This window comes from Pipistrellus hanaki, assembly GCF_964339955.1.
Source record: "Pipistrellus hanaki genome assembly, chromosome: 2".
NCBI classification, from domain to species: Eukaryota; Metazoa; Chordata; class Mammalia; order Chiroptera; family Vespertilionidae; genus Pipistrellus; species Pipistrellus hanaki.
In genome coordinates this window covers 183,648,063-183,664,342 of record NC_140504.1, presented here as the reverse complement: position 1 = coordinate 183,664,342, position 16,280 = coordinate 183,648,063, and the positions used below count along the sequence as shown (strand labels likewise).

Sequence of the window (16,280 nt, the reverse complement as noted above, 5' to 3'; positions counted from 1 at the left end):
CTCATCGATGTTTCTCTCTATCCCTCTCTCTTCCTCCCTGTAAAAAATCAATAAAATATATTTAAAAGGAAAAAAAAAGAACCTGAAATCAGCTGCTGCTCATGGGTAGCCGTGACCCAGCTGGTATGTGAGGTTAGGGACAGCGATGCCAAAGAACCATCTTTAGTCCGGAGATCTCACATTCTGATATGCCTATCTGTACGTCCAGATGCTAAACGTTTACAGAGTGGAGAGTAGGAGATACAATTCAATACTTTATTTCCTGTCAAGGTTGACTTAAGACTGCCAGACTCAATTCCCATACTCTGATTGTGTGGTCCCAGCATGCACTGCAGATTTCCTCGGCATCTGACCACAGAACCGAGGAAGTTCTTCTTTATGACCAGACAGGGTCATGACCGGCGTCCTTGTTAGTCCCAATTGCTCTGGTTTCTGTTTCTTTTTTGGTCCATTTGTGGATTCCTCCATCTCATCTTCTTCATCTTTAGGGACTGTAGACCAGATCTTTAGCATCTTATCCCAGGAGCCACGGGAAAATGTAGTTCCTGTGCCGTCGACAGCGAAGGAGTCCACACTCCCAGCCTGGCCTCTGCAGCAGGGCAGGGCTTTCACCTTGTTTCCCTCCACATTCCACTCCCGAAAGAGGATAGACGGTCCATCAAGGCACTCAGCAGTAGGCAAGACAGGTTGTCTTTTTTCACATCTTTTATGACGTCTGTATGTACCACTATCATCATTATCATCTTTCCTCCCAAGGACCAGATCCGAGAAGCCTTATCATAAGAACCAGTCAAGATCCATTCCTCTACCCCTTGGATTGAGCTGATCAAGTCATCATGGAATAAGCATTGCCCTGTCTGAGGGGCAGTGTCCTTCTCCACGTATCCCAGTACCACAGCCTCTTCCAGTGAGAAGTTTTCCAGTTCCATATGCTTGAGCAAGGGCGTTCTTAGAAACTGGCCCTTGACAAGGAAATCAAACTCCACATGTTTGCGGGCCTCATTTTTAGCCTCCAGCAACTTATCAATGATGTTACTAAGGTCAGCAACCTCAGAAGCAACAGGGATTGAGAAGGGAACATTATCTACTGCATAGTTATTCTTGTTGGTGAAGAAGGGTGCCTGGAGCTTGCCCACAGAAACGAGTGGGGTAACAGTCAGACAAGCCCCTCTTCAGAGCTCTGGCCCAAGCACTCTGTCGAGATTATTTGTGAGCGCTCGCCTCTAGCTTCACGTTTTAAGTCCAGATCTATTCATTAATTTTTACTCATACATGTGTTGTTGGGTCGAGTCCTAAGTTCAAAATAAGACCACCAGAGGCTGATGATTGATTAAAAAAAAGCAGGCAAGGATTTATTGAACTGGCCAGGACAGCCGTGAGAGCACCACACGCAGGTGGAGTCCACACGACCGCATTGTTCCAGGTGTAGGCAGTCCTTTTAAAGGTCTAAGCCACAAAAATTTCCTTTGTTCTAAATTCTAAATTCTAAATGCTGGGAACAGCCCGCAGGGTCATTTCCCAGGCACATCCTGCTGGACGTTGGAATGTGGCCCTATCTTGCGATAGCAGATAGCACAGAAGCAGAGCTGAGCGGTTAATCTCTAAAGGTTATCTACAGTTTCTACCCCTGAAGCTACTGAGTCAGTGGGAATCAATCTCCTGTGGTCCTGGTCCACAGGCACAGGAAAACTGCCTCAGCCTCCAGGTCTCCGTCTGGAAGCTGAGGCAACTACCCTATTGTTTAAGCAAGTCAGTGCGTGCCGAAGCCAGAACAGCAGGGTTCAAATTCAAACAGCAGTTTTTAACCCAGGTATGGTTGCTACCATACTTCACATGTACTTTACAAAGTAGGTATTTCTGTTTTTCCCAGTTTATGGAGAAGGCAACAGACTAAGAGGGCAGGAAGCTTCCTGATGACTTCAAATGTGTTTCTCCAGCCAAAACCGGTTTGGCTCAGTGGTAGAGCGTCGGTTTGCGGACTGAAAGGTCCCAGGTTCAATTCCGGTCAAGGACATGTACTGTGGTTGTGGGAACATCCCCAGTGGGGGGTGTGCAGGAGGCAGCTGGTCGATGTTTCTCTCTCATCGATGTTTCTAGCTCTCTATCCCTCTCTCTTCCTCTCTGTGAAAAATCAATAAAAGATATTTAATAATAATAATAATAAAACACAAATAAGCAAGAGCCCTAGCCAATTTGTCTCAGTGGAAAGAGGATTGGCCCTGGGACTGAAAGGTCCGGGTTCGATTCCAGTCAAGGGCATGTACCTTGGTTTCAGGCTCCATCCTCAGACCTGTTGGGGCGAATGTGGAAGGCAACCAATCAACATGTCTCTCTCACATCAATGTTTCTCTTTATCTCTTCTCCTCCCTTTCACTCTTTCTAAAAATCAATGGAAAAACATCCTCAGGTGAGGATTAACAAAAACAAACAAATAAATAAATATAAGCAAGAAAACATATTTTTAAATATATATTTTTATTGATTTCAGAGAGGAAGGGAGAGGAAGAGAAAGATAGAAACATCAATGATGAAAATCATTGATTGACTGCCTTCTGCACGCCTCCCTACTTGGGATCCAGCCTGCAACCTGGGCTTGTGAATTGAACCGGTGACTCTAGGTTCAAGCCACACTGATGGGGCAGCAAGAAAACATTTAGATCATATAATTTGCCTGCCTCCAAATCATTGACCTCTGAACACATTTGACACAAAAGCTGACGTCCCCAGGCTGGCCTCCGAAGCCCTTACAATTTGCCTCCTCCTCCTCCTCTCTGCCATCATCTCCTACCACTTCCTCCTTTCTGTTCCCTCTTCTAAGTCTGTCAGCTCTTGGAATACTTATTTTAAAATATATATATATTTTATTGATTTTTTACAGAGAGGAAGGGAGAGGGATAGATAGTTAGAAACATCGATGAGAGACAATCATCGACCAGCTGCCTCATGCACACCCCCACTGGGAATGTGCTCGCAACCAATGTACATGCCCTTGACTGGAATCGAACCTGGGACCTTTCAGTCTGCAGACCAACGCTCTATCCACTGAGCCAAACCGGTTTTGGCTTGGAATACTTTTTTTTAAAATCTCCACCTGAGGATATTTTTCCTTTTTTTTTTTTTTTTTTTTTTTTTTTTTTTTTAATCTAGAGGCCCGGTGCACAAATTACGTGCAAGACCTGGGCTTCCCTCGCTTCATCTGGAAGGTCGTCCAGAAGGATGTCTGGTCTAATTAGCAAATTACACTTTTTTTATTATAGATATATTGATTTCAGAGAGGAAGGGAAAGAGAGAGAAACATCAATAATGAGAGAAAGTCATCAATGGGCTGTCTCCTCCACGCCCCCTACTGGAGATCAAGCCAGCAACCTAGGCATGTGCCCTTGACTGGAACTGAACCTGTGACCCTTCAGTCCACAGACCAATGCTCTCTCTATCCACTGAGCCAAACTGGCCAGGGCTTTCCACTTATTTTTAATGAGAGTAGAAGGGAGAGGGAGAGTCAGAGGAAAATATCAGTGAGAGAGAGACACACACATTGATTGGTTGCTTCCCCTATGCACCCTGACCAGGACTGGGATACGTGCCTGGGTTGGAATTGAACCCAGGACCCTTCAGTCCACAAGCTGACGCTCTATCCACTGAGCTAAACCAGCGAGAGCTGGAGTACTCTGCCTGCTTCCACTTCAGGGCCTTTGCTCTTGCTGTTCTTCCTGCCGGGAATGGTCCTCCCTGGACTTCACAGACAGCCTCGTCACTCCCTCACCCTCTCACTTCCCCTGGTTTCTGTCCAGAGGTCACTTCAGACCACCCTGTTTTTAAAAATATATTTTTATTGATTTCAGAGAGAAAGGGAGAGAAAGAGAGAGAGAGAAACATCAATGATGAAAGAGAATCATTGATCAGCTGCCTCTTGCACTTCCCACATTGGAGATCGAGTCCATAGCCCGAGTATGTGTCCCTGACTGGAATCAAACCCGGGACCCTTCAGTCCGCAGGCCTACACTCTGTCCACTGAGCCTAACCAGAAATAGTCACCAGCTGCCTCCTTGCACGCCCCACACTGGGGAGGGAGCCTGCAGCCCGGGCATGTGGCCTGACTGGGCTCCTGGTTCATAGGTCGACATTCAACCACTGAGCCACGCCGGCTCGACCAGATCATTCTCTTCTGATACAGCTCACTCTCACCCTTCAAGCCATTGCCGTGCTTGTTATTTACAGCACTTACTGCTCTGTCCTCTGTTATCTATGAATTTATTTTCTGTCTTCCCAATTACAGTGTGAGCTCCCCAAGAACGGGAGTTGTGTCTCTTTATTTTCACTGCAGTATAAATGCCTTGTATATAAGACAACTGGCTAGCACTTATTTAAAATTTTTAAAAAATATTTTATTGATTTCTACAGAGAGGAAAGGAGGGGGCAGAAAGTTAGAAACATCGACGAGAGAGGAACATCATCGATCAGCCTCCTCCGGCACACCCCCCACCGGGAATGTGCCCTCAACCAAGGCACATGCCCTTGACCAGAATCGAACCCGGGACCCTTCAGTCCGCAGCCCGACGCTCTATCCACTGAGCCAAACCAGCCAGGGTGCTAGCACTTATTTAAATAATTATTAAGTGAATGAATGAATGAATGAATGGAACTTGACCAAGGCCATATTGGGACTTGAACCCAGATCTGTCTAATGCAAATATGCATACATTTACCTGTTCGGTTACACAGTTCCTCCTGGACTACCCTGTGAGGTGGGCACTGTGATGTGCTTCACTGAGCAGAAGGGGGAGCAGGGATGGGGAGCGGATTCAACTTGCCCTCAGGTCAGCTGACGACTGGATTCATGTGTCAGGCAGGCACATGACCCCAGCCCACGGGGAGAGGAATTTGAAGGAGCCTGATGCTGACAGTGCACTGCCCACATGTGCTGACCATAAAGTCTTCTGGGAAGACTGGGTTCAAACTGCATTTCAAGCTTGTTCATTCCTCCCTGCCCTTGCTCAGCAGCTCTTCTGCCCTGACCTCCCAGCTGCCACTGTCCTTAGAGACCAGTTTCAGCATCCCCTCCTCCCAGAGGTCTTCTCTGACTCTCGACCTTGTTGAGTCCTGCTCCGTTGTGGTATCTGACTGACTGAGTGAGTGAGTGACTGAATCAATGAATGAGTGAACAGCACTTAGCCACGTTCATTCATTCATTCAACCACACATATTTACCGAGTTTCTACTTTGTGTCAAGCACTGAGGATACAACCATTGTTCCTGCCCTCAAGGGACTCGAGCCTCGGAGGGAGGGAGACGGACATCACCAAGAACAAAATGACATGTGACCTTATTGGCCAGGCGCCGAGGGGCTTCTGCGGGCACCTCCCCTGAGGCCTGAGGAAAGGTGCTCAGCGTGGCTGAGCTCAGCGCCCGTGGGAGGTGAAGAAGGGGCTGGGTGCCTAGCAGAGGAGGGGAGGTGGGAAGAGGTTCCGGTGCAGGAATGGGTGAGGCGGGAGGGAGCGGGCAGAGCCAGTGGAGAGGGTCCCTGCCACCCACACACCTTCCTGAGGCGCCTCGGGTTCCCGGGGCCTCAGCTTCCCCTCCCGCCCCCGGAGGGAGGGGGCGAACAGGGACCGGCTCCTTCAGGCCCTGCTGCGGAGGAGACCCACAGCCCGGAATCCGACCATGTGGCTCCTCGTTGACGTGTTCAGAATCAGCCGGAAGAGAACGGGGGCCTTCTCGGATCCCCAGCCCGTCTAGCCAGAAGCAAACCCAGCAAACGTGGCCTTGGCCTTGGGCAGACTTGGGAGCTAGTCTGTCTTCCTTGCTGAGTGGCCTTGGGCTGTGGCTATTTAACTCCTCTGAGCCTCAGTTTCCTCGTTTGTAAAAAACGGGCAGGATAACAACATCCGCTCACCGGCGGGCGAGGAGGAGACGTGACGATGTGATGGTGGCACAGTGAGGGCTTTCCCCATCCCGCCGATTTGCCACAAGATAAACCCACTGTGTGGGACCAGCCAGAATGCCAGCCTTGATGCCTGCGTGCCAGAAGGCCAGGCTGCAAAGGGTGGAGTGGATCTGGGAAGCAGATGTGCCTGCCTTACCCTGGCCCTAACCCAGGTGGGACCTGACCCCCTGGTCCTCTTAGGACCCCCTTTGCGGCCTCCTCTAGTGGCACACCGAGGGGGTTACGAACAGTGAGAAAAACTCAGGTGTGAGTCCCAGCTCTGCTGTGTGACTTGCAACAAGCCACACATCTGAACTTCATTCTAAAATGGGCACACTCGCCCTGACCGGTTTGGCTCAGCGGATGGATCCTATGGACTCAAGGATCCCAGGTTCAATTCTGGTCAAGGGCATGTACCCTGGTTGCGGGCGCATCCCCAGTAGGGGGTGTGCAGAAGGCAGTTGATTGATGTTTCTCTCATTGATGTTTCTAACTCTCTATCCCTCTCCCTTCCTCTCTGTAAAGAATCAATAGAATGTACTAAAATGGGCACACTGACCCTCACAAAGGGTTGCTGCCCAGAAAGCATTCGGAACAGCCCACCTGGCCTGGTTAATCTTAGCTGTCCAGTCCACAGGCCAACTGCACTCTGTTGACATACAAAACATTTCGCCCTAGCTGAAACCAGTTTGGCTCAATGGATAGAGCATCTGTCTGCAGACTGGGGGGGGGTCTCAGGTTCAATTCCGGTCAAGGGCATGTACCCTCGTTGTGGGCACAACCCCAGTGGGGGAGGTGCGGGAGGCAGCTGATCGATGTTTCTCTCTCATTGATGTTTCTAGCTCTCTATCCCTCTTCCTCTCTGTAAAAAAATCAATATATTAAAAAAAACCCAAAAAACATTCTGCCCTTGCCAGTTCTCATAACTATAGCTAGTTCCCGATATTCTATTTTTGCCCCTCATAGTTTGATTCCCAGTCCAGGCATACGCCCCCGGTTTCGGGCTGGAACCCAGTGTGGGGCATGCGGTAGGCAGCAGATCAATGATTGTCTCTCATCATCGATGTTTTTCTCTTTTTTTTAAATTGTTGATGTTTCTGTCTACCTTTCCCTCTCCTGTCCCGTCTGAAAGAAATAAAAATATGTGTTAAAAATGGTTGAGCATCGAGCTTTGAACCAGGAGGTTACAGGGCACATGCTGGGGCTGTGGGCTCAGTCCCCAGTGCGAGGCCAAAGGACAGGGAGCAGCTGGTCAGTGACGGTCTCTCGTCATTGATGCTTCTGTCTCTCTCTCCCTCTCCCTTCCTCTGGGAAATAAATAAATAACAGCATTTTAAACAGTTTAGTTCCAGGCCACTGTTTGGTTGCAAAGCCTCCATGCAGACCTTCCCTGAGTCAGTCAGGTCAGCACGTGGCCCCTTTTCGTCCACAACTGCCTGTGGAGTCACAGTTGTCTGTGACAGACCCTCCCTTCCCCCAACTGACGGTCGGAGTATGACGTAACCTGCACCTGGGGCCGGACATTCCTGAGCGCCTGGCCAGGCACCTTATATGGACTGTACATCGAACCACCAATCAGCACCTGCCAAACACCCTAAGCCCCCATCCTAAATCCCTAGGTCCCTAGTCATGTGCCTTACAGGAAACCACCAATCAGCGTGTGCCCAGTGCCCTGAGCCCCATCCCTTCCCTTTCCTCCCCTCAGAAGGCGCCTTCACCCCGCCATGTGCTCTCCCTTCGGGAGGCAGCCCGGCAGGGTCTTCTCCTCCAGCAAAGCCTGTGTCCTGGTCTCCGGCCTCTGCCTCCTCTTTCAGTCTGTCTGTTCTGCCTGTTTCCAGGCCGGTCCAGCCTCTGCCTGGGCCTGAGGTCCAGCACAGGCCGCAGGAGGCAGCGGGGGCTGTGGAACATTGAACCCCAACAGGGAGCCGGGGGCCCCAGGTCAGGACCAGAGCGGCTCCAGAAAGGCCCCGGGCATGTGCCCCCCCCCAATCCCGTCCTCCCCCTGAGGACAGGAACGGAGCACCTAAACCATCCTCTCTCTGAGCGGGGTCTCCAAACCCAGCAGCAGGGCCCACCCGGGGGACTAACAGGAGGGGGGGGTGGAGAGAAACCATCCCAACATATATTAGAATGAATGGGGTGCCGGCCCTGCACTGCAGGCTCGGGCGGCGCACGCTGGATTGTCTGGATTCTCGCTCCTCCCCGGAAGCGGGGTCCCTCTCACCCCATTTCACAGAGGAGGAGACCGAGGCTGCGGAGTAAGCGGTAGCCCAGGGGTCTTCACCGGCCGGTCTCCTGGGAGGCAGGGCTCCTGGGCGGACAGCACCGGGGGCTCGGGGGCGGGTCGCTCGGAGCCCTGGGGGCGGGGCGGGGCGGGGCGGGGCGGGCGGACCTCCCTCCGGGCCCCGGCGCCGGGCGGGACGGGGCCCGGGGGCAGAGGCTGCGGGCGCGGGCGCGGGCGCGGATGGCGGCGGAGCGCGGGCCGCCGGGCTGCCGCTACCAGTTCCGGGTGGCGGCGCTGGGGGACGCCGCGGTGGGGAAGACCGCGCTGCTGCGGCGCTTCGTGGCGGGCGCGGCGGGCAGCCTGGAGCCGGGCCCGGAGCGCGCGGCGCCCACGGCCGGCGTGGAGTGCTACGGGCGCGCGCTGCGCCTGCCGGCCGGGCCGCGCGTCAAGCTGCAGCTGTGGGACACGGCGGGCCAGGAGCGCTTCAGGTGGGCGGAGAGGGCCAGGAGCGCTTCAGGTGCGGGGCGGAGAGGGCCAGGAGCGCTTCAGGTGCGGGGCGGAGAGGGCCAGGAGCGCTTCAGGTGGGCGCGGGGGCCAGGAGCGCTTCAGGTGCGGGGCGGAGAGGGGCAGGAGCGCTTCAGGTGCGCGGGGCGGAGAGGGGCAGGAGCGCTTCAGGTGCGGGGCGGAGAGGGCCAGGAGCGCTTCAGGTGGGCGGAGAGGGGCAGGAGCGCTTCAGGTGCGGGGCGGAGAGGGGCAGGAGCGCTTCAGGTGCGGGGCGGAGGGGTACGGGGGGACCTGGGGCCTGGGGGCCGCGCACCGGCTCCGGAGGCCCCTCGGTGAGGGTGCGGGTCTCAGTCCTCCCCTTGGGTCCCGCCACCGGCACAGCCAGCGGGGCGGCCAAGCCCAGCCGGACGCTGGGACCTGTTGCGTTCCGCCCCCCCCCCCCCCCCGCCGGGAGGTTCAGGCCTGGGGATGGGGGGGACCCCACACTGAAACCTGGAGCGGATGCCGAGACCGGTTTGGCTCAGTGGGTAGATCGTCGGTCTGCGGACTGAAGGGTCCCGGGTTCGATTCCGGCCAAGGGCTGTACCTTGGTTGCGGGCACATCCCCAGTGTGCAGGGATGTTTCTCTCTCATCGATGTTTCTTAGTCTCTCGCCCTCTCCCTTCCTCTCTGTAAAAAATCAATACGAAAGAAACCTGTTGGGGTGAATGATGTGGGTGCCGAGGGAGCGCACAGGAGCGCAGAGAGCCAGGCCAGGGGATGGGGGAGGAGGAGAGGCTGGCGATGGCCTTGAGGATGCCTGGGAGTTTGCGGGCAGAGAAGGGAGAAGCGGACTCGGGCAGGCGAACATCAGGCCTCCCCCGGGGCTGGAGGAGCGGTCCGCACAGGATGTGCATCCAACTTTCTCCTGACTGAGCAGAGCGCGCCTCCTGGGGGGAGACAGGCAGGTGCAATGGGCTCTGTGATGGGGGCGAGGGGGAGGGGGGCAGTCAGTGGATGCAGGGCAGCTAGCTCCTAAGGTGACCAGACGTCAACAATTTGTCCCGCGGGACAATTGTTGAAAATCGGGACGTCTGATCACTTTACTCTTTTATATATATACATATATTTAAAGGTAAGATGTCATTCTTTTTTTAAAATATATTTTATTTATTTTTTACAGAGAGGAAGAGAGAGGGATAGAAAGTTAGAAACATCGATGAGAGAATCATCGATCAGCTGCCTCTTGCACACCCCACACCAGGGATGTGCCCGCAACCAATGTACATGCCCTTGACCGGAATCGAACCAAGCCAAACCGGTTTTGGCTGGTCACCTAACTCTTGCCCCTGGGGGTGTCTAGGGGTCCTCAAACTTTTTAAAGTGGGGGCCAGATCACGGTCCCTCAGAGAGCTGGAGGGCCGGACTATATGAACTACTAATTCCTACTGTAACACCTCGGCTGCGCTCACTGCACAAAAAACCTGGCGGGCCGGATCAGACTCCTCTGCGGGCCGCATGTGGCCCGCGGGCCGTAGTTTGAAGACCCCTGGTCTAGAAGGTACCAGGCTCTCCCAATTCACTGCTTCCTCCTCGGTCCCACCAGGTGCGTCACCAGGTCCTTTTACCGGAACGTGGTGGGTGTCCTGCTGGTCTTCGATGTGACAAACAGGAAGTCCTTTGAGCACATCCCGGACTGGCACCAGGAGGTCCTGGCCGCCCAGGGCCCCCACAGGGCGATCTTCCTGCTCCTGGGCCACAAGAGCGACCTGGAGAGCGCCCGCTGCGTGTCGGCCCTGGAGGCAGAGGCGCTGGCTGCCTCCCTGGGCATGGCCTTCATGGAAACCTCGGCCGTGAACAACTGCAACGTGGACCTCGCTTTCCAGACTCTTGCCACCGCCATCCAGCAGGCCCTGCAGCAGGGGGACATCAAGTTGGAGGAGGGCTGGGGGGGCGTTCGGCTCATCCACAGGCCTCCAGAGCCCAGGCCCCCCAGCAGGAAGCCGCCTGCAGGCCCATGCCAGTGTTGACTCCGGGAGGAAAAGGGTTAAAACAGTGCCAACCTCAGACGCTGGTGGGATGGAGACTGTCTTTCCAAAGGGCAGATGGCGGAACCTGCCCAAAGGGTTCATATAAACAATGTCCTGGCATTGTCATGGCTCCTGGATTTTGGGTCTCGGAGCTCAGCCCCTTTGCACCAGAAATGTCTAGGCTCTGGCCAGGCAGCTCAGCTGGTTAGAGTGTCATCTCAATACGGTTAGATCGTATACAAGTATCAACTAATAGTGGAGCATAAATCAGTGTCTCTTCCTTCCTCTCTAAAATCAATCCATGAAAGCAAGTTCTAGAGGCAGGTATACAGCTTCCTGTTGAGCCTGCTTCCTCATAAAACACCCTGCCTCGAGGGGGTGGGGGATGGGGAGGTGCAGGAATGAGACAATGGACAGGATATGCTCAGCCAGATCCTGCCACTCACTGAGAACTAAGTGACAAGAACTGTCATCACCGCTCCTCTTGGCTGGGATGGGGCCATTTCCAGCAGCATTCCGGGGCTGGGACGCTGAGATGCTGAGTCTGTACACGGGGGCCACGCAGGTGAGGATGAGAGCGGGGGATTTCAGGGAGACCTGGCTCAGAGCCTCCTTAGGTTCTCAGGCTTGGCTGAGTCTGGGCATGGAGATAAGGTGTGGTTGTTGCAGCCCAGTGCCCTTGGTCCAAGGCCAGGGACTGAATCTGGATCTGGGAGGCAGAGCTGAAGAACCCATAGCCTCCTCCTCACCCTCACCCCTCCCCCCCCCCCACGCCCTCCAGCTGCTGTGAGTGCTGAGGAATGAGGAAGACACTCTGGAAACTCCCAACCCCTCAGGGCAGCCCACATCCAGTGTGGATCTGATGGGGGCTGGGTATTCAGAGGGTGGCCTTCTTGTCCCAATGCTGAACAACTCTGAAGATCAAGCCTTGTTTTATCACTCACTAGAGGCTGGTGCACAAAATTCATGCACTCGGTGGGGGGGTCCCCTCAGCCCAGCCTGCACCCTCTCACAGCCTGGGAGCCCTCGGGGGATGTCCGATCGAAGGCTTAGGCCTGCTTCCAGCCTTCAGTCAGACATCCTTAGCACTGCCACGGAGGTGGGGCCTCCTGCCATTGCCACTGTGCTCGCCAGCAGTGAGCCTGGCTTCTGGCAGAGCGGAACGCCCCCTGTGGGAGTGCACTGACCACCAGGGGCAGCTCCTGTGCTGAGCGTCATAGAGACCAGTGGTTCTGCCGTTTGGCCAATTTGCATATTAGCCTTTTATTATATAGATAGGATTATGGAGTCCACTGAAGCCATTGTTGTCACATCACAGATAGATCCTCCCACTGCTCAGTCCTGCTTCCCTTCTTTTCTCCCCCAAACAGGTTTATTTTTTTAGATATGTTTTTATTAATTTTCAGAGAGAAGGAGAAAGCGAGATAGAAACATCAGTGATGAGAGAACCATCAATTGGCTGCCTCCTACATGCTCCCTATTGGTGATTGAGCCCACAACCTGAGCATGTGCCCTGACCTGGAATCCAGCAGCAACCTCCTGGTTCATGGGTCAACCACTGAGCAATACCAGCTAGGCCCGAGCAGTTATTGATCTCAATAATGCCCTTCTACAGTTGACCTTTGAATAGCATGATTTTGAACTATTTGAACTGTGCAGGTCCGCTTATACGTGGATTTTTCCAATTGACCCATGTAGTTCAAACCCGTTATTCAGGGTGAATTCCATGGATGGGTCTGTGAGGATGAAGGAGGTCAGGTATAGTTACACTCAGATTTTCTTTTTTTCTTTTTAATATATTTTATTGGTTTTGTACAGAGAGGAAGGGAGAGAGATAGAGAGTTAGAAGCATCGATGAGAGAGAGTCATCGATCAGCTGCCTCTTGCACACCCTTTCTGGGGATATGCCCGCAACCAAGGTACATGCCCTTGACCAGAATCAAACCCGGGACCTTTCAGTCCCCAAGCCAACGCTCTATCCATTGAGCCAAACCGGTTTCGGCTACACCCAGATTTTCTATTGCACAGGTCAGCCCCCTTAACCCCAGAGTTGTTCAAGATCAGATGTAAATGTCTACACACTAATCTCAGAATTTGCCTCCGGTGGAAACTAATTTGCAACAGAAACTGCAAGGCAGGGCATGTCCTGGAGCAATCAAAGATGGCTTCACAGAGGAGACGGTGCTTGTGTTGGGAAGAATCTCAGCAGGTGTAGAGGGGGTGTCTTGAGGATGTCTTTGGGCCAGTGGGCATGGGAAGGGCATGGACAGTTGCCGTAGCAAAAAGAGCACTGACTGCCCTGACCAGTTTGGCTCAGTGGATGGAGCGTCGGCCTGTGGACTGGGGGATCCCAGGTTCGATTCTGGTCAGGGGCATGTGCCTTGGTTGCAGGTAGGTCCCCAGTGGCAGGTGTGCAGGAGGTGGCTGATCCATGTTTCTCTCTCATCAATGTTTCTCTCTGCCCCTCTCCCTTCCTCTCTGTAGAAATCAATAAAATATATTAAATAACAACAACAAAAAAAGAGCACTGACTACTTAATTTTGTGACTTGGAGACAGTTACTGCACCTCTTTGAGCCTGTTTCTTTCTCAGTAACGGGTGGCTGACACCCCCTCCATCCTAGGGTTCTTGGGAGGTTTCCAGTCAGGATGAGTTTCTTAGCTTCCTCCCCATGACAACTGGAACAGGTGGTGTCTCCCTGTGCACTGCTTTCTCCCTGCCTCCTCTTCCAAAATGGTCTTCACTCGTCCTTATGACAATCTTGCAAGACTGACACAATTATCCCCATTTCAAAGATGGGAAAGCTTGGGCTAGAAGAGGGACATGATTTGCTTTAGAGCATATTATTATTCCTTCATCAGATTTTTTAAAATGAACATCTACTCTGTTCTGGGCTCTGGGGATACAGAATTGCCTCTGGGGCTGACATTCTAATGGAAGAGAGAGAGAAAAAGAGTAAATAAGTGAACCAAACTGTTTCTAGTTGTGGTGCCATAAAGATCACAGATAAGGGAGATGGGGCAGAGTGATGTGGGTCCTTTAGAGCAGGTGGTTGGGGAGGGCTTCTCTGAGGAGATGACCTTTGAGCGGAAACCTCGAGGAGAAAGAGCAAAGCACCGAGAGATCTGGGCAGAAGGAACAGCTGCCAGCACTAACAGCATTTATTTTACTTTTTTTTACTTTTATTCACTGACGTAAGAGAGGGCAATGTTGATTTGTTGTTCTACTTATTTATGCATTCATTGGTTGCTTCTTGTATGTGTCCAAACCTGCAACCTTAGTGTATCCTAGGTTGCAAATAGACCGAAGGGCAGAACAACCAAACATCTGGTTGCTAATACGTGCGCTGCCCATCCCGTGTGGAACGTGGTGGGCATGGCTGCAGCGGGATGGTGGAACAGGTGAGGTGGGGCACCAGACCAAAGCAGGACGCAGGTCGCTGTCATTGGGGTGAGCCTCTGGTGGTTACTGAAAATTCTCTGCTCCCACATGCTGCAGTCCCACCCAGCGCTCTCACCTGCTGCCAGCATCAGAGACACCACTCACACCCACTGCTGGTGCCTGGAGCAGGTCCAGATCGCTTGGCACCGTCAGCGGGTGTGAGTGGCTGCTGCCAGCCCCCATCACCCCTGAGGGCTTCTCCAACTCCCCCTGCTCCTGAGGGGTGATCGGGGCAGCAGCCACCACTCGCACCCACTGACAGCTCCAGCCCTGCTCATACCTGCTGCTGGTGCCAGCCCCAACTGCTCTGTGCCATCAGTGGGTGCACGTGGGGCTGAGCGTGTGGGAGTGGTGGTGGCGAGATTGGCGCTGCCAGCAGACGGGACTAGGGGCCATGGTTGGAGGGGCTGGGCAGGGGTGGAGGTTGGTGTCACCCAGTGAGCTGCAACCTGCCCCTGTGCCCACCAAAGCCTCGAAGCCCACAGTATCTTTCAAGGTGCACAGATTCGTGCACTGGGCCCCTAGAGTAATGTATAAGGTAGTTACTTTAATTTTTCCTTTTACTGATATGGAGAATGAGACCCATAGAGGTTAAGAAGCCAGTAAGGTCTGGCTGGTGTGGCTCAGTGGTTGAGCATCAATCCATGAACCAAGAGGTCATAGGTTTGATTCCCAGTCAAGGCATATGCTCAGTTGAGGGCCTAATACCCAGTAGGGGACATGCAGAAGGCAGCCAATTGATACTTTCATCGATGTTTCTATCTATCCTTCCTTCCTCTCTAAAATAAAATTAAAAATCAATCAATAAATAAAAATTAAAAAAGCAGCAGCCAGTAAGTACAGGGAGAGCCTGGAGGCTAGCTGGAGCTCTAGCGCTAGAATGAAGCGAGGCAGCAGGGAGTGCCCTTAACTTGCTGTGGTTTTTAGTCTCCAGGAGCTTCCCCGCCCAGGGTATAGGTCCACATTGGAGCTTGCCTGTGGGCTAAGCAGCTTATCCTGGGGATGGAGGTGGGATTTGACTGTCAGTTGCTCAAAACAAAGCCCCACATCCCTGGAGGAGGAAGAAAAAAATGTCCATTCCCTCTCAAAATCCTGGCCAAGTATTGAAGAACCAGCAGGAAGCCTGGCCACCCAGGGCAGGGGCTACCTCTAAGGCAGAGAAAATACAGAGGGGAAACCAGAAATGTCAGGTTTCCCCTCTGTAAAGAGGGGATAATAGCAGCTTTTATCTCAGATTTGTTGTGAGGATTAAATGATTAGATGAACCCCTCAGGGAGGGGATCCCCGCACTGTGAGCCACTTCTTTTGCTCGTTGCTTATTATCAACCCTGCAGCGACCCTGTGAGCTTACTTAGCTTAGAGGGCAGAAGGCCTCATGCCCAGGGTGGGGGCGGAACTGCACCAGAGATGGACACTCCAAGCCAGAGGATCCCTTACAGCTCACTGGGTGACACCCTTTCCTAAACCCTCACATCCTGTCACCCAGGCCCGTGAGGGCACCGCTTCCTTTTTATTTTTTATTTATTTATTAAATTATTATCTGTGTACATATACCATTGCTCCCCCACCCCAATACATGCCATCCCTCCCCAGAGTTTTGTGTCCATTGGTTGGTTGTACTTATATGCATGTATACAAGTCCTTCAGTTGATCTCTTATCTTTCTCAGATCTCCCTCCCCTCCCTACACCGCTTCCTTTTCAAATGTAGCCCTCTCTCCACTTTACCACCCACCTCCACTCCAATCCAGGCAGCAGCCTTCTGATGAATTTCTGCTTTTACAGTTTCTCCCTCTCTTCCTCCTTCAGTCTGTCTGTTCTCCACTGCCTGGCCAGTGATCTTTTCAAAATGCAAAGCTGACCATGTCACGCTCCTGCTTAAAATCCTTCAGTGTTAGTTTTTGGATCAGGACTCCCTTTGCTGGGGCCGACAAGGCCCACCATGGCCTGGCCCACCACATGCCTCAGGATGGCACACATGCACGCCACGAGAGATCCTTTGGTTCAGCGGATAGAGTGTTGGCTTGCGGACCGAACCCCGCCTCCCCCCGTTCAATTCCAGTCAAGGGCACGTCCCTTGGTTACAGGCAGGTGCTGCAGGAGGCAACCAATTGATGTGTTTCTCTCACATCAATATTTTTCTGTCTTCGCCTCACTCTTTCACTCTCTCTAAAAATCAAT

General features: G+C 53.0%; 2 protein-coding genes across 2 annotated transcripts; one reads left to right on the top strand and one right to left on the bottom strand.

Moving 5' to 3' along the window:
* Window positions 1–157: 157 nt before the first annotated feature.
* Window positions 158–5,951, bottom strand: LOC311617469 (ribosome biogenesis protein WDR12-like; the record flags this gene model as incomplete). Its single annotated transcript, XM_084873819.1, is given in 4 exon segments — window positions 158–653; window positions 656–1,127; window positions 5,605–5,732; window positions 5,894–5,951. Coding segments are annotated over 4 exon segments (1,020 nt in total). The 3' UTR covers window positions 158–291.
* Window positions 5,952–8,324: 2,373 nt separating this feature from the next.
* Window positions 8,325–13,166, top strand: RAB42 (RAB42, member RAS oncogene family). The gene is made up of 2 exons (XM_084875149.1): window positions 8,325–8,635; window positions 10,237–13,166. Exons 1-2 carry the CDS (start codon window positions 8,388–8,390, stop codon window positions 10,658–10,660), a joined length of 672 nt encoding a protein of 223 aa, XP_084731275.1. The 5' UTR covers window positions 8,325–8,387; the 3' UTR covers window positions 10,661–13,166.
* Window positions 13,167–16,280: the final 3,114 nt, after the last annotated feature.

Excerpts from the sequence above, each read along its gene's own strand:
- RAB42 (XM_084875149.1), top strand. The coding sequence starts at position 8,388 with ATGGCGGCGGAGCGCGGGCCGCCGGGCTGCCGCTACCAGTTCCGGGTG. Across the intron at positions 8,636-10,236 it reads GCGGGCCAGGAGCGCTTCAG|GTGCGTCACCAGGTCCTTTT; the intron begins GTGGGCGGAGAG and ends CGGTCCCACCAG.